At 39.2% G+C, this 26,625-nt stretch overlaps 1 protein-coding gene across 6 annotated transcripts in view; it reads left to right on the top strand.

Moving 5' to 3' along the window:
* Positions 1–26,625, top strand: part of Slc8a1 (solute carrier family 8 member A1) — a 356,468-nt gene that overhangs the window by 319,395 nt on the left and 10,448 nt on the right. For all 6 annotated transcript variants that reach the window (XM_076832590.2, XM_076832589.2, XM_076832593.2 and 3 more), the window contains one exon: positions 12,948–13,223. In XM_076832590.2, coding sequence (XP_076688705.1) covers positions 12,948–13,223 — 276 coding nt within the window. The remainder of the gene's footprint in view (positions 1–12,947; positions 13,224–26,625) is intronic.

Raw genomic sequence — 26,625 nt, 5'->3', positions numbered from 1 at the left:
TGTTTTCAATATATTATACTGCTGTGTCTGATCTAGAAAGGAAAATCTATATAAATACTGTAAGGTCAGGCAGCAGTGACCAAAAGGAGGCAAAGTTAAAAAGGCTGCTGAAGGAGGCTTTATTGAGATTGCGCTTCCGGTAGAGACCTACAGGGTGGGTCTGAGGAGAAGAGCACCAGGACTCCACTGAACTGGAATGTTTATTGGGCTTAGGGCAGAAAGGGAGGGCTGGGGACAGGAAAAGGGGTTCTTAGAGTCTCTTGTCCTACTGGGTTGGAGGGAGCTGGCTAAGATCCAGGATTGGCCAGGACACCCCGCTCATTGACAGGTGGTTCTGTCAGCGCCTGATTGGTGTTTCTTTCCCTTGATGGGTTGTTTGGTGCTTTGTTCCTCAGCCACCTCCATCGACCTGACAAATACACACCTACTGTCTCACATACATATGCCATGCTTCAAAAAGATTTTGAGACGTGCAATCTTATATTCAAAATGCATCTACATCTGACATGCTGATATGCATAGGTGTGTATACCTAAATAAAATATATTCATTTGTGTGTTCAAATTGAATATGCAAATACATATTTAAAATGGCATTTTCTAGTAGTGTTGTTTTGAAATTTTACCGTGATTTAGCTGATAATTGTGATCCTAACTGAGAAAGACGAAAAGCAGAGAGTATGAGTAAGAAAGAAGAATGTAAGTTCCAGAGAGATAACTATAATGGGAGATATTCTAGCACCATACTTGTAGGCTGGGAGATATTCTAGCACCATACTTGTAAGTAGGCAGAACAAATCTAGGATGTCTATCAATTTTAAAATGTCAGTGTTGGTAGGATAAAATGTTGAATCAGAGAACTTCTCCTAGATTTAGAGGCAGGCCCCAACACAGGAGTGGGAGGACAGGAGGGCGAGAGAAAAAGCAATTATTTTCTTGCCCCTAGATATGTTTTAGCTGATATTTCTGAAAAGAATATTGGTTTGTTGGGCTGTTTTCTTCCTAAATTGCTTATTACCAAAATCTTGAGGAGAACACTGTATGGAAGGGCTGGTCTGTAAGCCCGCAGTCATGTCTCCAAAGCGGCTTTTGTCTGGAGAGGCAGCAGCTCCTCTCTGCAAAACAATGCACCATCAGTGGATCCAGTCGCTCTTTTGTTGGCATTAGCTGCCTCCATGTGATTACAGTTTCAGTTGTTGCTCTCAGATCAATGCTTTAGACACAGGGCAACGTTTTATCCCCAGGCAGGAGCCTTCGTACACCGTTTTTCAGTGGGGCAAACATTTCAGAATAATCCAAAGAAGTGGAAACACGAATAAACAGCCTCCCCTCCAACCACACACACACACACACCCCTTAGGCAGAGAGGAGCCCCATAAGAGTACCTTGCAGCATTAATTCTTGCTGGTGTGTATACCTAAATAAAATATATATTTTACTTCACAGCCTGTTCTCTTGATAAAGACCTTGTCATTCCAGCTCCTGCAAAGAAAGTCCACTGGCCTCTATCAGTGTTGACACACACACTGCCTGCCCCATGCATGTCCCCTGTTTGCCTTTGTCTGGTCTTCTGCCTGGGTATTGTGTCTTCTGTCCTTTTAGAGCATCTTAGTTCAGAATCCCAGCACAGAGCTTATTGATGAACTATTTTAATCTCCCATTTGCTCCTGCCCCCATTTTTTAAATAAATAAGAACCTGAGACCAGAGAGGGAAAGAATCCCCTCCAGTACCGCAAAGAGCCTGTTTCAGAACCCAAAGATCTTGCTACACATAGAGTAGAGCTCTTATTGTCTTGTGGAGTTGTGGAATGGGTGCCTCAGCTCTCCCACATTCTGTGTCTGCCCCCTTATGTTATCTAATGACTTGGATGCTTCTTGTGAGGCCTCAGGAGTTGGCAAAGCAAAATCTGAAACCTACCTGGGCCAGCACCCTAGCCACATGGACCGAACAAAAGATCTTACCTCTGGCGAATTGTTTTGTTCTGTGTTCACACAAGACTGTGCTGTAGGCATTCGAGATCCTTTTACAAGATGGGGAAACAGAAGTCAGGCTTCACACCCTGACCCTAGGGTTCTGATACCACGATCAGTCCTCTTTCCATCTTCAGAGTTTCATACCTGTAAGCCACAGGCTTATTTCTCTTCTACACAGTTGCTTCCTCTGTGTGGAATACTCTCCATGTCTGGCTTTTTCTCCCACCAAGGACTTAGCTCACTGGGCACCACCAAAGGGGTTTTTCCACTTCCCAGTTCCTCTTTACTACATTACCTGACTCCGTTGTTCTTCAAAGCCTGTATCATTATCTGAAATTATCATGTTTATTCATTTGTTTGACTTGATTACTGTTTCCTTTTGCCAGAGTGGAAGTTCTATTAGACCCAGGATCTTATTTGTCTACATGTCCAAACCCTAACATGTGCCTGACACCTAAATTATTAATAAATAGTTACCAAAGAAGTGAATGGTGCTCAGAAAGCCATGCTTTTATGACTCAGTTCCGCTTGACAATTCACTAGAGATCCAGGTTAGGGGTTTGGCTTGGGCTTGTGGTTCAAAACAGTGGCCTGAAATATTTGTGGACTGCAGACTTAATAGAATTTGCACCAGGCCTTAACCAAATAAAGAAAACAGGCCACAAACTTATTGATAAGAGGATAAACAGAGATATTTTTAAGATGGTTTATTTTGAAGAAATGCATCACAACAGCCTGATGCAGGCTTATTATTCATGAGAGAATTAAGAAGCCACAACAGATGGACAGACAGCACTGTGAACATTCCCCTTAGTCAGCCTGCCCTCTAAAGTGGGAGAAAGAGAAACTCCAGCTGAGCTCCATGAATGAGCTGCCCCCATTCCCCACCCAAACTGTTTACAATGTACAAACATACAACTTATAATGAAAATCTCATTTATCTTTTCAACAACAAGAAAGAGAAAGTTAGTTGTGACTATGCCTGTTTTCCAGAAGGAGAAACCGAGTCACAAAGAAAATCTTTGAGTTTCCCCAGAACTAGTCAATTGCACAAGCCTCCTTGTTGTCAGTGGAGAGCCCTGTTTACTGAGATCCCATTGAAAACCACAAGAGAGAGCAGGAAGCTGGAGCAAGCATAAGAGGGTTGACCTGAACAATTGTAATCACTTTGCATTGTGCAAACCAAGGGCATGATTGGAATCTTAGACACTTGTGTTGTCACTTTACCAGCAAATCAACTCACAAACCCCACACTCAGAACAAAGTCACTTCAGGAGAACTGTCACCAGGGAAAGTAGTCATCACCAGTGAAGGGCTGGTGTCATTCCTGTTTGCTGCCCAGAAAAGAGGATGTTTGCCACCAAATTGAGGACAACCTCACTTCCCAACAGGGCTGATGTAAAGCACATTAGCCTAAAGATGGAAGGAAACTGAGACTCCACAGGAAGGATAAAGTGGAGGTAGCCATTCATTCTCTGAAAGAGCAATTCAATATTTTACATATTACATTATATATAGAAAGCTAATTAAAGAAGGATAGTTATTTCCCAATGATGCTTTTCATAAAACAATGAGAAAGGGGCTTAAATTTTATCAGAATGAATTTTTATTGTACAGATTTTTTTTTGTCTTTGGAAATAATGGGTGGCTCCATTGTAGTGAGGTGGTGGAGGGTTAGATCTCATAAGTAAGACACTCTGAGCCTTGGATTCTCCATCTCTAAAATGCAGAAAATAGTACTTACTTCACAAGGTTCCTGGGAAGGTGAAGATTAAGTGGGATGTGTGTATTTACTCAAATGCAAGAAAGGGAGTGCTCAATAAGGGAATCTGAAGTCACAGCTTAATGACAGCAGCACCTTAAGGGAATCTGAGCTGTTGTTATGCTCCTCTGCATGTGGAACATACTTTTGTATACATCTACCTTTGATATAAATTTTAACATTTTCTAGGCTATAACATTAATATATTTGTTGCAAATTACAAGGTTATGCCTGCCCAAACATTTCCTCCAAGGCTTAGCCTCCTGTGCTGCAGGAGGCTGATTAGACACAGCTGCTGATATTTACCAAGTGTTATCTGAGCCCTCAGATCAGTCTTAGAACCTGATATGCCCACAACTACCCAAAGTAACTAAGTCATCTAAACTAGCAGGAGGCATCTACATTGGCTGGTTGTATTGACACTATGGGTCACAGTACCTTTCTTAGGTGCTCAAGTCTTCAGGAAATATCTCTCTGTTGCAGAATGCTGGATTTCTCTCATTCCTACAATTCCTAAAGGGTTAGAGAACATTGAATGTCAATGACACAGAGTTCTTTTCAAAAATCCAAGCTTCATGAGAAAACACACATAATTAATTATGTTCAACTCCAGTCATATAGGAGCACTCCTTTCCCATAGACAAATTCTTAAGAGAGACTAAATCAGTTAATTTATAGCTTTAAACAGATTCATTTTAGTAATAATCAAATTTGAGTGGAGCTAGAACTCCTTAGAGGATCAGTTTTTCATTCTGACAGAGGCTACATTTGCTGAGAAATATTTCTGTCACATTAAATATTTCTTGTACTATGTCAACCACTCTAACAAGGACCATAATGGCCCAAACTGGTAAGCAAGCAGTTCTTCATGGAAAATTTCAGTCAGAGGTTTATTTTTCTCAGACAGGGTTAAGAGTTATACACTGTGAGTTGCCTTATTGGGTTGATTTCTAATATTGTCACCTATCACCTGATCCATATCTCCAAAGAACTAGCACTTCTCTCATGGAACAGGATGGCTCATGGCTCTCTGTGATATAGAAGGGTGATGAGTATGATTAACAGGGTCTATATAGTATCTTATGGATTCAAAAACAGGCCAGTAGTCCAGGTTACAAATCTGCAGCAATCTTGAACTCATACCTCGTGCACAATGATGTTGATAGTGCATTCATCAAAAATCATAGGATGAAAACTGGAGACCAATGGGGTCTGTAGAAGTAAACTGCATATTACTGTACATGCAGGTTTCCAGAAAAAGTAGATTCTGGCTGTGAGATCCCCACACTAATTCTGATTCCCACTAGGTAGTGAAGAAAGACCTCTCAGTTTAACACTGTCAACACAATCCTTCCTCTCAAGCATTTATCTCAAGAAGCCAGTGCATTAAAACCAGAGACAAGCAACAAGGCTTACACTACCCCAAGAACAACTGACAAGCAACTGACCATACCAAGGGAATTTTCATAATTTGAATACATTTTAAAGGCAGTTTCTTAGAAAAAGCTGCTATAATATCATGATATACAGGATTTTGTTTTTAATAATGAGGTTTTACATGGACTGAAAGTAATCACTTCCCCTAAAGAACCTAATCAAGAGAGATGAAAAATATGTATATTCATGTACCAAAGTAATCTGTGAAAGTATTGTGTGAAATGGGAGCCATGGCCTATCCTGGCTTGGAAGCAATGAGCTCTTGTTGATTAAAGGTATAAGTGACCCTTGGTTGGAAAAGTAGCTGACCAATATTTTCTCCCATTACGTCCATTCTCTCTTCACACTCTCATTTCCTTTGTTGTACAGAAGCTTTTAATTTAGTACCATTCCATTTTTTTATCTCTTGGTATTATTTCCTGAGCATTCAGGGTCCTATTGAGGAAGTCCTTGCCTATGCCCACACATTAGAGTGTTGACCCTACATTTTCTTCTAGAAGTTACAAAGCTTCTAGTCTAATCCCTAGGTCTTTGATCCATTTTTAGGTGACTTTTGTGCAATGTGAGAGATGGAAATCTAACATTCTTCTACATGTGGATATGCAGTTTTCCTAGCACCATTTTGTTAAAAAGTTTACTTTCTCCAACATATTTTTTGGCACCCTTGTAAAGGATCAAATGATTGCATCTGTGTGGATTTGTCTCTGTGTCTTCCATTCTGTAACAATGATCTATGTGTCTGTATTTTATACCTGTACTGTGTTGCCTTTGTAACTATAGCTCTAGGAATTTGAAATTGGAATTATGAAGCCTCTAGCATTGCTTTTTTTGTTTAGACTTGATTTGGTTGCTCTGGGTCTTTCATTATTTCATATGAAATTTAGGGTTTTTTTCCTAGTTCTGTGAAGAATGTCATTGATATCTTGATAGAGATTGCGTGAATCTGTAGATCACTTTCAATAATATGGTCATTTAAATGACATTGATTCTGCCTATCCATGAACATGGGAGTTCTTTCCATCTTCTAGTGTCTTCTTCAGCGGCTGTTTAAAAGAAATATGGATTTAATATGATTTTTATGATTAAATGGAAAATTAAAACTAGCTTAATAAATTAAAAATAAAGTATAAGTAAGATCAGTGACATGTACTGTAGCTATGGGAAGCTCATTATATACATTATGAGTTCAGGATGAGAAAGGTAAAAGATCTTGCCAATTGTGGGTGAATTAAGTGCCTTGTGGAGCTATGTTCAGCTTCAAGCATGATGTTTTAAAAAAGTAAGGATGTGGATCACTTAAAGGGGGCTCAGAGGAGCAGGGCCAACCTGACAAACAAACTTAAGGTATGACTGAAGTTGTTATGAAAGTCCAGTTTCAAATGCCTTAAAGAATGACATGAGAGATAGGAAAGCATTTATTATGCTTGACCTAGCAGATGGGACTAGGACAAATGAGTAAGACCCAGCATCCTGAACTGTGGACAGACCCACTAGAACCTGGACGATGAGATCATGAATTCCATAATAGCTGAGACTCACAGGTATGGCATTGGCAACCAAATAGTTGGCGGAAATAGTTTTTAAAAATTCACATTAAACAAGAGTATGAAATTGGCAAGCTCTGAAACCTGCCTAAAGCTCTAAGTTCAGCTATTTTCTCTTACCTACCTTTAATGCTTCAGTTGAAGGAAGCAGATGCCTATAAAAAATTGCCTGTTCAGATACCTCTGATAAGGAAGTATCTTTCTATGTGCACATAAGAGGAAGATTATTGACATCATCAACTTCTCATTGGTCAGGTTACAGAGAAAAGCTTATTGCCCTTCTTCAAAATCCAGAACAAGAGGCGAACTCTTATTTGGGAATGAATAACGGAATTTGGTGGCATATACAAACCACTATGGTTAGGGAGAGATGATAATTGTTATATCATGAGAAATAACCTGCAAACATCTCAAGGGGTAAAGGAAAAGAAAAGGAAAAAATTAAAGTGGCTCAGGGAAACTGTAGTGATAATGGCTTACTCAAATAGATCACTGTGTGAGCAAGACAATCATTGTTCTTAATTCAAACCCTTATGTGTTCAAAACATACATCAAGATATACACAGATACAAAAAGTGTGGGAATAAAAATTCATAAATTCAATCAGAATTCTCATTTTTTTCTCTTAAAATGACAAGGATGAAATTAGCTAATTGCTAACACTTCTTTGTTTCATCTTTTACATTTTATGATTTTGTGAGAAACTTTGAAAGTGAAGAGAAATGAAATATGGAATAAGAGAGTAAAATTTGATTCATAATTACTGGATATCAAGTTGCAAAAACAAAAAGTGATAGTGAAGAAGGAGAAAGCATATTGAATACCTAGAAGGGATTTAAAGTCCAATACTTCCCCAGAGTAACAGTGGCTTATGTGTCTCAAGCTGCTTTACATTACAGACTCATGATGATGTAGGCCAGCTTCCCAAATTCTATAGTGATCAGCCAGGTGCAACTCAGGATATTTGATTCTGAACCAGGTGATTGACCTTCAGCAACTAGAAATGGAAATAAGAAGGGATTCTAAATGGTCTCAACCATGATGCCATCCTTTCTACTTGTCTTGGTTCCCTGTTTCCTTGGTCCTCAAAGGCTCATCGAAGAGCTTATATTTGACTCTGCAAAAGTAGTAATCATAATTATGTCTAGAAAATATTAGAATAAAAATATTACTGATGAGTTCATCAATACTTTCACATTCCAAAAAGGCAGTATAGTATCTATATAGTAACAGACAATAGAAGAATTAAATCAGTATGTGATAGATGCTATTTTCTTCAACTTGCTTCAAGAAGGCATCACATGTAGAGGAACTGACTGAGTGGTCATGTTAAAAAGTCACTGAAGCCCCTCACAGTGGTGCACAACTGTAATCCCAAAGGCTCAGGAGACTGACAGGCAGGAAGATCACAAGTTAAAGGGCCCTAGCAATTTAGGCCCTAAGCTAATTAGGGAGAACCTGTCTCAAAATAAAAAATTTAAAAATTGCCTGGGGATGTGGCTCAGTGGTTAAACACAGCTGAATTCAATCCCTGGTACCAAACAAACAAAACAATACAAAAATCACTTAAATTCTATAAATTCAAGTTCTTCTATATACAACATGATTTATGCCTACCTTGCAAGATTACTGTACAAATGAAATAGAATCAGGTATGTGAAAGAATCTGACTCAGTGCCTGTCATGTAGTGGACGCTCCATTATGTTCCCTCTTTCTGTTGCTTCCTTCTTTTCTTTTCCTAAAATTAAGCAGCTCAGGGAACTATAATGATAATGACTTACTCAAACAGAAATATGGACCCAAAGAAATCAGGATACATGGGTCATATTGATTTACTGCCTTTCCTCCAACAAGTAACAATAACGGAATATGACACATCTATCTGTAAAGAGACTTTCAGTTTTACAAAGGACTTGAACATTTCCTCCTCTGGTCCTCTCAACAGCTCTATGTTGTGTGAGTTTGGACATTTATTTGACAGACAAGAAACGGAAGCTCAGGAAGTTTGTGTCCTGCCCCCAATAAGCTACAAGAACCAGAAGTGGAATTTTAAAGTTTTTGACCCAAGTGTCCACCACACCTTGGCAGTTTCTTTTTCTGCTTTTATAAATATCTCCTCAGGGCCAAACCATGAGCATCTAGGGAAGGATACCAAGAAGCACCTGTTTATTTTAGAAGGTTACCTGTGGGTACCAAGCCCAGGGGGTGCCTTTCATGAGATGTTACATGATGATGCTCTCATCCTCCTGCTCCAGAGCTGGACAGTGCCTGTAGTAGTATCACATCAGTAATTGAAGTGACACCATCTCCACTATCTGCACTTTTAATAATTTGGCTATTTTTTTGTTATGATATCCAGGAAGCCCAACATATATCAAGGAAGCTCTTTAAAAGGCCATGGGAGGGATTGCTCAAATACAGCTTGTTTGTGTTTCCATTAATGGAACCCATAAAGCTGAAAAAAAAAAAAAGATTCTGAGATAAGAGGAGTTTACTTGGGATCCTGTAAAAGCACATTCACCAACCTGTTTCTTTGCCTCACAGAGAGGAAGTCCTTGAAAGAATTATGTAGCTTCCAGTAACCCTGTGCTAGTAAGCATGCAGAGCTGGCAGATTGCTATCATTTTTGCTGTCAAATAAAAGTTGCTCCCAGGGCTTGGGTTTTTGTTGTTGCTGTTTTGCTGTTGTTGTTTATTTTGTTTTTATTTTTTATGTTCCATTGCTCTTTGCAGGAAACAGACTTTTAAATACAGTCCAGGTGGTGATGGATGCTCATAATATTCATGTGTCTTTCCCCAAGACAAGGCAATCATGCATTATACATGGCAGTCAGTGATCATTTTTAATATTTAAATGACTTCTCAGTTGAAGATAAAATTTACAAAGTCAGTGAAATTCCAGCAAAAAGGCTGGAAAGTTACTTCTATTTTCAAATGCTGGAAAATAAATGAACCACCCAGACCAGACTTAAGCATTAAAACATTTAAGATTCCTTCTAATGCTGGAATCCTACAGAAGGATCTTCCCAGTCCCCCACACACCCTTCTCTCTCTCTTGCTTTCATATCCACCACTTTGACATTAATAGACCATGAAGTTAATTTTCAAGGGTAAGATTTAATTTTGTTTTTTTTAAAAAAAAAGCTAAAATGTAACCTTAGGACCCAGCATGTTGACTAAGCAATTAAATAATGATGGGAAACACGGTGGCAATCCTAAGTGGAGGAAAATAATGATAACTACCGTGATAATCATCACCTTGAAACATCCTCAGACACTTTGCAGAGATGATCTAATTATTCCCCTGCACCTCCCTCACAGGAAAGGTGTTATTATTTCCATCTTGAAAACAAATATAATATCTACTCTCGATTTCTAAGTGTCATTTCTTCTGAAAAGCTTGTTTATTTTCTTGTTCATCTTCAAAATATAAGACTTAGTCACCTAAAATTAAGTAATTTTGCAGAGGCAGAGGCAGAATAGCATGCTTCTATGAATGTTGGATAACAATTCAATGTTTTCCAAGCACTTTAATCATTTGCCCTAGAAATTATAAAATGGCCTCAAATACAGAAATTTAAAAAGATTGGATACAAAATAAATATAACTAGAAATTCTAGTGATCTTTCTGAATCCCCCAGCATACATGTGTTCCCTTTTAGAATGGATGGTAGCGGGAGGAGAAGAGGCAGAAGAGGCAGAGAAAGGAGAGGCAGCCCTGAAAATTAGACTTTTGATGCTGTGTTTTACTTAGAGCCAAAGTGTAGGATAAAAGGGAGAGGGAAGGAAAGAGAAAGGAAAAAAAAAACCATTAAAAAGAAGAAATGTATAAAGACACAGGAAAAGATTGAAAGACTGGGTAATAGGAACACTAATTGCTTTACTTTTCTTTTTTTTAATTGATGTATCATAATGGTACATGTCTAGGGAATGAGTGTGATGTGGTGATACGTATATACTACACTTAAATGCCATAACATAAGAGGCTCCTGAAGGCCTGCTGCATTGGTTTGCCAGGGCTGCCATAGGCTAGGCGGTGTAAACAGCAGGAATTTGTTTTCTCAGAGTTCAGGAGGCTGGAAGTCCAAGATCAAGGTGTCAGCAGGCTGGGTTCCTCCAGACACCACTTCTTGGCTTGCAAATTCTATATTTTGCTGCATCGTCACATGGTCTTTCCTCTGTGCACATACATCCTGGTGTCTCTGTGTGTTTCAATTTCCTCTTCTTATTAGGGACACCAATCAGAATGGATTAGGGCCCACCTGGAGGGCCTCTTTTTAACTTAATTGCCTCTTTAAAGGCCCTGTTTTTTAATAAGGTCATATTCTAAGCATTGGGGTAGACATTGGTGTCAACATATGAATTTGGGGGAGACAGTGCAGCCCATATCAGGTGCGTTTATTAAGTAGCACCTTGTGCTTTTAGGCAAGCTTCTTAGAAATGTGTAATAACCATATAGCCTGAGCCCTTGGAGGAGGAGGACATTGGTGCTTTTTACACCCCCACACGTATCAGTCAGCAAAGTTCACTCAAGTTCTGTACCTAATCAGATCCCAAAGGCTGTCCTACTCATCTGCTGGAGGAGACAGATCCCCAAGTTTTACATAATAGGTCAGACCACATGCTCCTGGAAGAGCAGGCCATTGCTACTTCTCTCTTCCTGTAAGGTGACAAGTGACAGACCCAGACATTCCTCTTTTCATGTTTTGTGAGAAGCACTCTTTACTTGAAGCTTCCTCGTTTTCAGAGGGTTTACCCACTCGTGATTTGCACCAGATGGCCTCACCATGGGGTGTCTCACGAAGTGCACATTTGCTCCTTACTGGCAATCTCTGGTCATATAGACAACTGGAAAGTTGACAGCCCCACCTACTGCCAGCTGCATTATTTGGGGGAAGTAAAAAGTAGATCCCTCGTGATAAATTTGGAGCAGGTGAACAGTCTTCAAGAAGTTGTTTTCAAAATGGCCACAAAATATGTGAATCTATATATCTCCTACCACTTCTAGAAAAGTTGAAATTCAATATCCTAATTTTAAATTACATGAATGGGGATTTTTTTTCACATTATCAATGAAATCTCCATTTGAGGATATTATTACTAATTTTCTATTTTCTTGTGCATTTCAAATATGACTCAGTTAGGAATTATGATCTATGTGTGTATATTTTGGAATTATATACTGATATAAAATTGGTAGAAATTCATGAATGCATTCTTTCATTTAAGAAGCATTTAGCTACCTGAGAGAGATGGTACCAAACACTAGAGGCACAAAGATAAATGAAGAGTTCACAGTCAACTGGAGAAGAGGGGAACATAAATAGGTACAATTTAGAGAAAGCAGCAGTTGTCAAGCTGCAGAACATATCAGAATCCTGTGGAGGGCTTATTCAAGGCCAGATTTCTTATTACACACTCCCCCAAGTTTCTGATTCAGTGGGGCTGAGGATTGTCATTTCTAATAAGCACCCAAGGGCTTCTGATGCTGCTGGCTTAGGAAGCACATTTTGAGAATCACTGACCTGGAGTCCAAAGTGTTGGGAGCCATGGAAGCTCTTAGGAGGTGTGTCCAGCCCTGGTTAGGGTGGGGGAGGTCTGAGAGAGCATCATGGAAATGAATATTAAGGAACAAGGGGGAAGGAGAAGGAAGGAGGGACTGAACACATTAGTTCTAAAGGGTGAAAGTGGGAGAAAGTACATACGGTTTGAAAACAATGCAAAAATTCCATTTATTCATGATAAAGATTGAGTTTGAGGTAGTCATAGGAAATGAAGCTGGAGTGATACACAAGGGCCACCGTTGTGGGTTAAGGCCTTGTATGAATATTATCCTGATGGTAATTATATAATCATTGATTTGGACTGTAAGAAAAGATCCCTGGTAGACTCTGACCACAATAACTGTCTTCAAAAGAGGCAACTCTGGGGGAAGAAATTCTTTTTTATTTCTCTGACATGACAAACCCCACAGGAAGTGATATGAGTGTAGAAAGGGCATACTGATTGCACATAAGCAGACCCAGGTGGGGGTAAGTTTTTGCCATTGACCAACCAGCACAACAAGGGGGCATTTGAGTGCCTTGATAATTAATGGTTCATCGTCCCTTAGAAAATCCTAAGCCTCACCCAACTCTGATGGCCAATTATCTCCTGGCGGGGAGGGATGACTGGTTAGGAAGAAGGAAGACCTGGGTCATAATGAAATGTACTTCATTCCTTTCTCTCCAGGGGAAGATGATGACGACGATGAATGTGGGGAGGAGAAGCTGCCCTCCTGTTTTGATTACGTGATGCACTTTCTGACTGTGTTCTGGAAGGTCCTGTTTGCCTTCGTCCCTCCTACGGAATACTGGAATGGCTGGGCATGCTTCATTGTCTCCATCCTCATGATTGGCCTACTGACCGCTTTCATTGGAGATCTGGCTTCCCACTTTGGTTGCACCATTGGCCTGAAAGATTCCGTGACCGCCGTCGTGTTTGTTGCACTCGGGACTTCAGTGCCAGGTACAGAATGCCTTCCATCTAATTCCCCCCAAAGCGGAAGCTCATTTGCCTTTTTGATCCTTTCTTTCCTACAATTTTAAGGGCTCTGATAATGAACCAGGTCTGTTAAGGATGAGAGACCAGAGATAAATAAGTGTGTCGCCAAATAATGTGCTGTCAAATAATGGCCCTTCTCAAGGTTATAAAGCTGGTCAGTGTCATTGTGCTGACAGGCATGCATTCCCAAGGGGCCTCCACGGCCTGCATAGGGAGAGCCGATCAGTTTGATGGATAGATGTTCAGATCAGCTTCCCTTTAGAGTGAATGCTTTCAAAAGCACAAAACAAAATGCCAAATCATCTTCAAGAAAAAAATATCTGTCTTTTAATTGAATAAGGTTTGGAATATTTCCATGAAACTGTATGTTTAGGTAACTAAGATACTTAATAGGTACTTGATAAACTATTATTTTGATCTAAGTATTAGTAGGAGTAAATAGGAAATAGACATTGATCAGGATAGAGAGAAGTATTTTTGACAAAAGTGAACAGACCAAGTGCACATTTTGAAGACAGCCTTCATGCATCCCTTATAAATTGAATTTCTCTTCTAAGCTACAACTACAGCTTATTATGTTGACTCAGAATTCTGAGTAAAGCATCATCATCCCAAACATTGATAGAGTATTTTTTAATATTTTAATGAGCCTTGTTGAAAAATGCACAAGTAGGAGACCCATAATCGTCCAATGGAAGGTTTAGGGGTAGAGTCCAGAAATGTGTATTTTAAACTCACCAATGACTCTGTTTTATATCACAGCTTATTGTAGTTGAAATTCTAGGCCTGTTTCCTAGCATTAGTTGCATCTTGACAGACATAAAGACTTAACTCTGAGCATATAAGGCACACATTCTCTGCCCAGTAGCAAACCAAGGACACAATTAGAGTAGGCTTGGAAAAAGACAGGACTAGAAGAAAATCTAGCTCTGCTAATGAAACCAATCACTCTATTTTCCACAAATATCACAGTCTTGATCAAGTTGCTCTGATTGCTAGTAGCTAGTCATAGTTGGCAATCTTGGTTTGGGGGTTTAGAATGAAAACAAGTACAATTTATGTCATGTACAGTCAGGCATCATGGTATATGTGCTCCATCGTTGACCCAAATGCCATTTTATGGTGTATGACTGTATTTCATTGGAATTCACCAGTTGCAATTCTCCATGGATATTTATCATATCAGTTACTAAAGAAAAGTGACTTAACTTCTCTGAGCTTCAGTTTCTGTATCTGTAAAATAGGGACAACCATACTTACCATTCAGAATTGTGGTAGGATTGGAGAAAATATTAGGATATAAATTTTCCATCTAGTCAAGCATCAATAGAATTCTCATAAATAATTCAATATAATTGTGGCTGTTAAGATCATTGTTTATGTTGAATAATTTAAGATGATCTGACCAGTATAAATCCATAGTTACCTTGAATAACTCTGAGTAACCATGGAAGTCTTCAGACTTAACACTGGTCAGACACAATATATGGTAGTATTTTCCAAAAGCCTGACCACTTAGGGGGTCCTGATTAAAAGGACCCACATAGTTTTGGTGTCCAGCCCAATTAATGGATGAGGCAAAGGATTTAGAAAGAATTCTTACTCTTCCTTTAGTGAGCAGGGTTACTCAACCCTACAGACAACTCAGGTTTTTTTTTTTTTTTTTTTTGGTACCGGGGGATTTAACTTAGGGGCACTCAAACACTGAGCCACATCCCCAGCCCTATTGTGTATTTTATTTAGAGACAGGGTCTCACTGAGTTGCTTAGCACCTACCTCACTTTTTCTGAGGCTGGCTTTGAACTCTCCATCCTCCCACCTCAGCCACCGCACCCAACTCCTAGACAACTCTTGATCCTTGCAGGAGGTCAGACTTTTTCAATCTCATTTATGCTCAAACAGTTGTGCATCTGGTTTGTACTTTGAATATTTCTCCAAAACTTACCATACGTTAACCAAGCAGGAGGAAATCTTAAACTATTGACAATATTATATTGTTCTATTTAGAGAATATATTCAACTAAAGAAGCTAAACATCATGGTTGCCATTGTTTCTGGGGTTAGTATAAGGAAATATGTTTGGGGGTCTACTTTCCCTAGGGCTTAAGTCACTGCATCAAATGGTGCCCAAGGTAGCACACACTGTTGGCCTGGGTTTATAATGCTGGAGGAGTATATGTGGAAATTGGGATAACAAAGACAGAATTTAGGTCTCTTGTGACAATTGTCCAAAATCAGTCTTTTTTTCTGAAAAGGCAGCAGCAGTTCATTCTACCAAATGCATTTCTTTTAAAAAGGATAAAAATGCTTTTCCTACATCAAATCTTTGTTCCTAATGTGTTTTGTAATTCACCAATTCCTCATATCTAACACCTCAAAACTGATTCCTTTTTCTATATGCCAATTTTCCAAAAAGTCTCCAGAAAAATATGGCAGCTGCATATTAAATTCACATTTTTTGCAGTAACATGAAATGTTAGATTAGAGCAAAGCTTAATGTGTAGAGGAGTCACCTTTTCTGCCACTAAAAGCCAATGCAGAACCCAGGTAGAGACATCAAATGGTAAGAAACTCTATTTGGGGAGAATACCACAGAATCATTAGTTGTTGAAATGACTTCTCTACACTGCCATAAATGTTTCCCATTGGGACATAGATTTCTTTGCTCTGTTATGGGGATAACTTCTATAATTTGCTGCAGTATTAACTATGCAGCATGCTCCCTAAGCAATATATTCATGGGTAATCTCAGATAATCAAATCTATATAAATAGTCATTTTCTGCCCCCAAAAGCTATGCAAATTAAAGAAGATGCTAAATGAACATAATATTTCTGACTTTATTCTTCAACCCTGCTGATTCAGAGTCATGTTTATTATGTCTCCTGACTCCTAAAAATTAAAATAAAATAAAATGATAATGATGTTTCTAGATCACAAAATCCAGGTAGAAAAATAAAAAATTAAAAAAAAAAACTAATTCTCTCCACTTAAATTCTTCCATTAATCAACATTGCTCTGGATGCCCAGTTTTTTCTCTAGGATGGTATCTTGGCACTTTTCCCAAAGTAGAAGGGCTTCTGCTTTGTGTCTGTTGAACTGCTGCTCCTCTGGAGGTGAGAATCTTGAATTCTTAGATATGGCGGTCAGATGGGCATTGAAAACTTTCCCATGCCAGTCCTCCCTCCACAGGGCAGCATTAAATAGCTGTATCTTGTTAAAAATATATTTTACCATGTTGTTCAAAGGAAATAGCTTGTGGCTTTTCAGGTGAGAGAGCTTTAGCTTGTGGCTTTTCAGGTGAGAGAGCTTCTTCCTCACACCACCTGGGATCCAATGCTCATTAAAGTTTACTAGCAAGGGGGTGCTCACAAAGGTCTTCACTCATCCCAACCCTTAGTATGTCTACAAAGCTCAAAGACCTGCACCTGTCAGTAGAGGAAGGCTCTCCTTTTTCTGAATTACAGTTCTGCAGGCCTCCTGTCTAGAGCCAGAGCCTGGTCTGTAGGCCTCTTTTCTTCTCAATTCATGCTAGCTACCTGGACATGGTCTTCATAGTGTAAATGCCATCCATATGGCATTAATGATTGCTAAATACTATCCCCACCCTCCACTTTTCCCTGAGCTAGATTTATATGTCAACTTCTTTCAGTGTATCCATGCGGGAAGTGTAATTTGTAGCTCAGCATCACCACATCCAAAACACAACTGTTGATTTCTACGGCTCAACAGCCTTATCTTTCAACCAAATCTGTTCTTTCCAGATCTTGCCTTTCTCAGAAAAACAGTATCACCGTCTGCCCAGAAGTCCTTGATTCCTTCTATCATCCTCCCCAGTCAATTCATCTTCAAGTCCTTCAGGCCTTTCCTATAAAGTGTGAGTGGACCAGGGCCCCTTAGCTCGCTCTCCACCTCCATCCCGGTCTGCACAGCTGTTCTCTCTCACCCAGAGCTCTGCAGGAGCGTCTTTTCTCCCTGCTTCTGCTGGAGGTCATCCTGAGACGTTAATCAGATCACAATATTGCTTACAATCTTCCAGGGGCTTCTTGTTTCACTTAGGATGAACCAGAATCAACATTGACCTACAAAGACTGATGTGATCTGGTCCCTCCCTGACATTCTCCTCTTTGCCCAGCGTTCTTTGGGCTAACCAGCATTTTTTTTTTTTTATTTTCCACATATCCACTTCATTCCTTTCGGGGTTGCATGTCTAACTAAAGTGGTCTTTCATTGGCACAAGACTGTATCCCTGTCTTCAGTTGTATCTCATCTTAAATACCTTCCAAGAAGCCTTTCCTAACCTCCCAATGGAAAGCAGCCAACTAGTTCTTCTTATATTTCATCCTATTTTCTATACAGTATTTGTTACTTTCTTGATTTTTTTTAGTTTTTTTTTTAATGCTATTGTCTAGCTCTCTGCACTAAATGGTTAGCTTCATATTATTGCCTTCTCTCCCTCTCTCCCTCATTCTCTCTCTCTCTCTCTCTCTCTTTCTCTCTCTCTCTCTCTCTCTCTCTCTCTCTCTATATATATATATATATATATATATATATATATATATGTATACACACACACACACACACACACACATCTTCCTGGTTCCTAGGATGATGTCCACCTAACACATAAAAAAATGCAATTGTGTGCATATGTAGTGTTTGAGCGTGTGTGTGGTATGTATAAGAAAATGGACAAATCAGTAATTTACACATTAGTATGAGTTGATTGAATCAGATTACTTTCTTCCTAACACCTTGTATAAACAGCTAAGAATCAAATATAATTATTGAGGGAAGTAAACAGTGGATATTTGTATAGTGTGTCTTATTCTTGAGGAATAGGACATATCTGAGGGTTACTGCCATAGGAAGGGGTAAAATTCAACTTTAGAGCATGGAGAACCTCAGGACAGAAGCACTTTTTCTCTTTCATAATTTTGGCTCTGGTGGAACTGTGATGAGCAGCAAGGTAGTTTTTGTGTATTCTTGGTTCTTTATTCTCCTATGATCCCCGCTTCTAGAGCCACCACTCAGGCCATTACTTCTAAAACTCCAGGCATGATCTGTGGAGTGCTAAACAGACACGTTGCTGTTACCTGACATGGATCCACAACGGTGTCAGAGAACATTGTTTCTATGGAAAAGCTGGCTCAAAATTCAAGGGAAAAAATAAAAGAAGGAATATTGGGAACACAGCCTTTTAAAAATGAGAGATGAACTAAAATTGTACATTATTTTAGCTTCCAGTTATTTCCTTGGGCAAAAACTTGGTTATATCGGGCCAAGATATTCCAGTTTCTATGCGAATTCCAGATATCTCTGTTTCCTATTGCATTCATATAGAATTAAGCATTTGTCTTTGTTACAGGGAAAACATAAATGTTGATACATTGGGTATATTTTGCTTCCCGATATCTTGCCTTGGTCTTTGTACCTCATGGCTGGGTCTGTCTGATGCTTCCCTACTGCCCCCTGGAGCTTACCAGATGCTCACTACAGGGCTAGAAAAGTTAAAAAATTGAGTGTTGAGTATTCCAGGCTGTCCCCTTAGCCCCTGGCATTGTCGATTTTCTGTTTCCTTCCAATGTTTTGAATGTTCCTTTATCCTTTGAAATCTTTCATGTAGGAATTTTTTCCCTCTGGAGATTTTAAGGCATGAAAGGAAAGGAAACAAACGAATCTAGAGTTGTTGTGCTTTTTCCCCCATTTTTTAAATTGATCCTTGGGGGGGAACACACAATTGGGGAAAATTTTACATTATTTTTAAATTATATCATGTGCCCTGATTTCTAGACACCACAGGAAGGATTTGATGTAAAGCTGGTTCTGCTGGCCATTCACTGTGTTCTCTTAGGGTCATGCTGTGCTGCCTGCCCCCAAGGGAGTTCAGTGAAAAGAGCTTTAGAACTGAATTCAGGGACCTGGACTCCTAACCTTTATTCACTGTGTGACTGTAATTGATTTCTTGGCTCTGAGCCTCAGTTCCCTTGCCTGTAAAATAGGCATGATACAGACAATTCAAACAGAATTGACGAATTAAGTAACTTTGTGGATCTCAGAGCACTTTGTGGACTGAAAACTTGTATACAACACAGGACATAATTATCTCATTATTTACACTGAGGTCAACTCTAAACAATGTCAAAAGAAATGGGAAACCATCAGAAAAGGAGGATAAATGGGAAAAGTTTTATGAGCAAGGAAGGAAATTTTCTTTTAATTAACCATAAAGCTCCCATGGGCACTGGACATAAATGCTGTGTTTACATTATCTATTATCTTATTTGGATTATATCATTAAGTGATATGAAGCTATTTAGCCACCTCCCAAACATTCCTCATTTATTTACTAATATATTTTTTGTCTCTGAGACCAAAAATGAAATTTATCTACTTGTTTGACGCTGTGCTAGAAAACATTATTTTTTGTACAAAAATTATGAACTATTAATGGTTTATATTTTTCAGTTTTTAATCTCCTGACTTCTAAAAATTCCCCAAACTAAGATACTCTAAAATACATTCATATAGCAAGCATTTTACTCTGTATTCTGTTGCTTTCTTTCTCAGAAAACCCTAAAATAACTTGTGTGGTTGTGAAGGTTATAAAATGAAGTCTCAAGGAGGCACCATACTCTGAATGACACTCCTGGAGATGTATCAGGTACCACATCTATGGATGTAGACAGTGACAGCCCTGTCTAAAGGCTACCCTGTAGCTTCTAGGAAAGTGTGCACCAGGATCTTCTTGCTATGTGAGGAAGTTCAGGTTCATATAGAATAAATGATCTGTTCACATTTAGTCCAAGTTTATATGGATGGTAATTTCTGGAACCAGTATTATCTCTCATATTTTATAATCTGGTACTTAGCCACTGTATCAAGCAACCGTTACGCTGAAATATACACTATTTCCAAATACCTTACATTTTTTTTTGAAATTATTCATTTCTCTTTTACCTCAATTTTAGTATTTTCCACATTTAAAGCATATGACACTGGAGTGACAGTGAGCTCAGGCACTGTTATTATTCCTGTTGGCATCAAAAACAACTAGTAGACATCATGCTTCAAAACTGTCATTAAATTAATAAAGGTCTGCTTCTGTAACTACAAATTTATCATTTAAAATGTAAAAAAAATGTACACACTGAAATTCTTTTAAAGATGTTCAGCTCTTATATAGCTGGCAAAAAATAGAATATAAGACAATCCTCATCCACACAACCATGTACAAAAGGCTGTGAACACAGAGGGAAATTGGCCACTCCAAGGATAGACCAAGCTGCAGGTGATAGCTTTTCCAGGTCCTGTGTGGGTGGGGCCCAGGAAGGGCTTATTGGGGAGCCTCTCTCAGCAGTCACATTCTGCAAAGGCTCATTGGCAACTTTGGAAATCAAGTTCCAGTGCTCTGGTCTCTGAGAAGTAGGAGATTGGAAGTGGAATCACTGGAGATCACTGCCCAAGGGCTCATCACTAAACACAGTCGTCTACCTGTTTTCTAACCACAGAGATGGAGTCAGAAGGGAACACCACAGCAACCCAGTGGGGAGTGACACCCAGCTACTCTGGATTTGCAGTCATCTAAACTCCCTTGAAGAACAGCAGGGAATCACATTGATTCAATTATTTCCTCCCATCCCATCCCACTTCACATAGATATGGTGTTGCCAGTGCAAGGCTCACAGGTAGATTGATTTGTTAGTAACAGCCTCAGCCTCAGAAAAAAAATGCACAGAGTTGTCTTTTAGTGCAGTGTTCATAAATACTCACCAAGGGGATATAAAAGAACATGAACTTTAGAGGCAGATAGACAGGCCTTCAAACCAACCCTTTCCCCCTCCACTTTCTAGATGTATGACACACTCCAGAGGCAAATTGCTTAACTCCTCTAAGCCTTTGTTTCTTAACCTGAATCATGGAACATGAAAATCTCTCCCACAGTTACAGTGAGGATTACATGACAGCCCATTTATAATGCACCCAGCAAAGGGTCAAGCCTATGGTAGACACCCAAGGAATGTTAGATCTCTTTCCCCTTCTATTTCAATGTATTCCTGAATGGGTTTAGGTCTCCTAGAGCATTTAGTTTAAGTATATCACAGCCATTGAAAATGAACAATCATTTAAATTCTCAGCCTGTCTTTATTGTTTTTCTACTCTAGGGATTCTGGTGAGGTAGACACTCCCAATACATTTTCAGTTCTTGTGAAGGCACTGACTCTTCATGTGGTTTATCCTCTGAACACTTGGATTTCAAGTCAGATAGCCAGTGTTCCTGAAGCACCATCACCATAGTGTGTACACATATCTAATTAGATGATTAACATTTCACATCAATGGAAATTGAAGCCAAATAGAATTACTTTCCCCTGAGCCAAAATTTCCCGCTGGCTATGGTGTGGTTCCCCCGAGAAGATCCTAAAGAGCAGTTAGTTATATTTTGTTTTCAGAAAAATAAGCAGGTAATTTCATTACTATCAAGAAAGGTCAGGACTGCTGAAAATGGACCCTGATATCTGTAGCTGGGCCAGAGGCAAAGCCATCCAGGGACACTGCAAGAGGCAGCAGGGTCAGCCTAGTCACTCAGATGGCTTTCCACCAGACCTTATCTTAAGAGGTTCCCTATCAAGGAGTTGTCTGGAGGTGAAAATGCTCTTTCCTCTCTAGTACACTTACCCAAGAGTAGGTGATGTCACCAGAGATCAAGGAAGCCAACAAGAGCAACAATTAACAAGGAGAGAGTGAAGCAAAGGAAAGCCAGACACCAGGTTGCATAAGATTTGCTCGGTAAATAGATGATTACATTCCTTGATTTATTTTCTCAAAGGGCAGTACCGCACAGGCACCTAACACTGAGTAAAAGGCTGGAGTGTGAGGAGGATAATAACAGTGATGTCATCTGCCAAGAGGTGGTCCAGGGAGCCAGGATATTCAGCATGTGTCATGCCCAGTCTGAAGCCTTGCAGAGTCTTTAGATTAATGCCCCAATCCCACACCGGCCAATTCCACTCAATCCCATAATAGTCACAGGATAAGAAAAAGGGGCTAAAAATATCTTATTCTATCTGGGACTTCTCAGTTACTCTAGGACAGCCAAACAAGGACACTTGGCAGAACCATAATGTTTTACACATGTATGCATGTGTGCATATGTGTGTGTGTGTGTGTGTGTGCTTTGTGTTTTCAGGGTTGATGTTATGCATGCATGATGTAAATGAATGTAAACTTCTCCTTCTTTATAGTCTCAGATGGAATTTCAAAGAAGAGGGCATCAAGAATAGCAAAAGTATTAGGCCTTTTTGCTCTATAGATATTAACAAGAATAGGCCTCTAATGAATGACTTGTAAATAATATTGAGTTGGTGATTTTCATTTCTCTCTATTCACATTTGAGAATAAGGTCATGAAAAGTTTCAAGGACCACTTTTGTTCTTTAAATGCAAGCTTAGTCTAGATTTCTAAACAGCTTTATTGAATCATAACTTATATCCCACAAAACTTTGAAAATTTGAAGTATACCATGTAATGATTTTGAGTAAACTCACTAAGTCATGCTGCCATTACCCTAATCTAGTTTTAGAACATTACATCACCCCCAATAAGATCCCCATGTTCATTTCCAGGTAATCCCCATTTCTACCTTCAACCCCAGGCAATCACTAGTATATTTCCTGGCTAGTATAGGTCAGTCTTTCCTCAATATTTCACAAGAACGAGTTTTAACATAAAAATATCATTGATTTTCTATCTGATAGTAATTGTAATTCCTCTTCATAAAACAGCAAGACTTGCTGTAGTTCCAAACTAAATTTGAAATTTACCATGATTCTTTAAAATTTTTAAATTATTTTATTTTCTTCATTACAAAATCTCTACACAATTTGTGAACTAAAAGTGAGCAATATTTTTTATATTTTGCTTTAGGTATTTATGGATTTGTACATTTTAAAAAAATAATCCCACTATGCTTTCTCCAACAATAACAATCTTAGCTCATATTTACAAATTTCTGGGGGAAAGAATTATACAATGGCACTGAGAATTATCAATAGGAGATATTATTAGGGTAACAACCCATTTTGATGATATATAAATGCTAAATGTCCTTGACCAATCCAGTCAGTTGATCACAACACAGTGCTAAGCAAGTGACTCATAATTTCAGCTTCTTATCCATGGTCACAGAGTGTCACCTGATAAACGCTGGCTGCTGGCCCCTGATCAATGCAAATCCATCACAACCATTAGAAGAGCATGAAAAGACCTAGTCTTATCAATGGCTATTAATAAGAAGCTATGGGCATGATCTCCCTGTGCAAAGAATGACATGTGGCTGCTAAATTCAAAGAAGAAAATTTGGGCTGTAAGAAATGTAACTTACTGACCACATCATGGGCTCTGTATGAGCAACAAAATAAATCTAAGCTCATTGGTATTTTTAGAAGAGAGGACAAATAAAATGCTAACTCAACTTAAAAGGCAAATCTTACATGTGGCTATAAAAGAATTTTAATATCTGTTGGGGGTAGTGCATATTATAGATATGAAATCATGGTGCTTGGCATTTATACACAGTGCCAGCTGAAATGCCATCGTTGCTCCTCAGCACAGGGACCGCACATCCTGCCCTCTCTCTGGAATCAAACACAAGCTATATATTACTTGTTTATACTCTGCTTCACTACAAAATAGTGTTTAAATCCACAAAATGCCTTGCATTATTCTGCCTTTTCCAGCACATGATCCAAAAAAAAAGCTAAATCTACTAGTGACCATATTTGATAACCTTCGTTTAGCTCAGCAAATGTAAATTCTGTATTTTATTTACAAAGAGAAAACAGCTTATTTTGGTTCTATTATTTACAACCACAATATTATGTGTTGTGTTTGTTTTCTTTTCCCCCTCCTCTGGAGCCCAGGGGGCTTCTTATCCTGGTCCTTCATAAATCACTGCTATTATTAGGTTATCATAGTAAAAAAAAAATCATGGGTTGAGACAACAGAAAGCAAGACTTGTTGTAGTTTCAAACTAAAATGATATCCAGTGGGGTCTGCAAATAGGCTCAGCAGAGGACTAATTATAGCTTGTCATTCCTGAGTTATAGTTGCAAAGCATCAAATAACAACAAATGTGTTAGATGGTCATGAAAATGTCCTTCTGTAAAGATTCTATACGTGTAGAGGCTCCCAATAGCTGAAACACGGCAAACCAGAATCCCCAAAATAACCTACTTGTCAAACCCACTTGTAGCTCAGATTGCTGGAGGGCAGGCAGACATCTGCCCCAGACATCTTGGAGGTGCTGCCTGCCCTGAGGTCTGTCCCTCTGGAGCTCCACAGTTAGGTAGAGAAGCGCTACCTCCATAGAAGAATCTGACATCAATAACTTCTATATTGAGTAGTCTTGTCCCGAGAGTACAGATTCTCAGCCTCTACACCAAAGCTGAGTCGGCAGTGGAAAAGTAGTGACAAGAAATATTCAGCATAAAAAAGCTTCATTCTCATAGACAATTCCCACAGCTAATTAGGAAGCCCCAGCAGGTCGTTGAAATAATATGGCATTATTTTGGGGGTGGAGGAGGCTGGGAATTGAACTCAGGGGCACTCGACCACTGAACCACATCCCCAGCCCTGTTTTGTATTTTATTTACAGACATAGTCTTACTGAGTTGCTTAGCACCTCTCTTTTGCTGAGGCTGGCTTTGAACTTGTGATCTTCCCACCTCAGCTTCCAGAGCTGGTAGGATTACAGGTGTGTGCCACTGCTCTCGGCCAATATGGCATTCTAACCCTTCTGCATCAGTCGTAAACACATTAGAAAAGAGATGGAAACCATATTTATAAAATAATTTTTAAAAGGAAGCAGTAGGATCTGGTGGAAGGCATTGACTTCAAATCCATTCTGCACTCCTGTTCATTCATTCTGCAAGGCTTTCACTAGTATCCATTCTGTACTAGCGCTCTTCCACATGGTAGGTAGAGGGATGCAAGCCAGATGGTTTTCTAATCCCACAGAGTACATACTCCAGTGGGAGGAGACTGGTACTCAATACTATGGTAAATGCTCAGGGAACAAAGATGGACATTGTCGAGAAGCAAATAAAACAGGCTTATGAAGTCAAGGAATAGTCTTTATGCATAGGGTTGGGGCAGTATTTTTATAGGATGGTTTGACCCCTTGTGCCATTAATTTTTAGCAAATTACACTTAAACCTTTGTTTCTTCTCCTGCAGATTTATCAGGCAGGTCTAGTCTTCAAAACTGGGAAAACGTGTTATTTTTTTTTTTTGCCTCCCACTTCAAACAAAATGCATTTGAATTACTTAGTGTTTTCCTTTTCTCTCTGGCAGTTGCTACTCTCAATGTCACCCCCTGCCACATGTGCTCTCTCCAGTACCCTGGCTTTTTCTCACCGACCTCTCTCACCTCCTCCCAAATCTAGATATTCTGGGTTAGTTATGGTTTTGTTATATCCAACACATGATCCCACTAAGGTGTCAGTGATTAATGATGGTGTCATGGGGGTGGAGAATTTGCACTAAACATAAAAATTCCAAGAGTAACTACCTTTGTATGACTTCATTGGCTAAGAAATACGTTTGTATGATGTATCTCTTCGATGCCTACAGCAGCCTTGGAGTTAGGTAATGTATATTAGTTATCAGGTTCAGAAAAGGGGGTAATATCTGGCAGGTTGATGAAGGATCCTGGAATTGAGCCAACAGCATGAGGCTCTGGACACCAGGAAATCACAGGGTGGAAATTCGGATTCACCTCTGGTACTGACCCCTAAGTTTCTGTTTTCTCTCCTGAAAAAGTGAGGCTGAGAGCAGTTGTCCCCACCCCGCTACCACCTTAGAATTGTCGGGAATGGAAAATAGGATAATATCCATTAGAAGGGTCTGGAAATTGCATGAGATATAAGAGATACTTGTCAGAAGACATTTTTGAAACCTCTGTAAGATGTGCCCGGGAGAGAGGAGAGGAAATTATACCCAAGAGCTCAACTTCATTGCATACCCTTAGCAGCTTAAGTGGAGCCCTGTGCTTTATTATCTGGTATTTGCATTATGAATTACATATCCAGGAAGAGCCTAAGTACAGAAGACGAAAGACTTGGGTATTACATCCCCTTTCCAGATGTCTCAAGAACACGAATCTCTTAACAAGCTTGTGAAAAAAGTATTTGTCAGGCTAAATGAAAAGTCAAAAGAATTTTGTGGGTCAAAAATCAATAAAACATATTGTTGGCAAATAAAATATAATGTCATTGTAACACCAAAATATAAAGTTAAGAAGTAAACAGGAATGGTTGGGAAGAAAGATATAAGCATGTCTTCCCACAGCTGGTCATTGGCAAACT

The sequence above is a fragment of the Callospermophilus lateralis genome, chromosome 14 (assembly GCF_048772815.1).
Source record: "Callospermophilus lateralis isolate mCalLat2 chromosome 14, mCalLat2.hap1, whole genome shotgun sequence".
Taxonomy (NCBI): Eukaryota; Metazoa; Chordata; class Mammalia; order Rodentia; family Sciuridae; genus Callospermophilus; species Callospermophilus lateralis.
The sequence above is the reverse complement of the archived record's forward strand: the minus strand, read 5'-3'. Positions and strand labels throughout refer to the sequence as shown.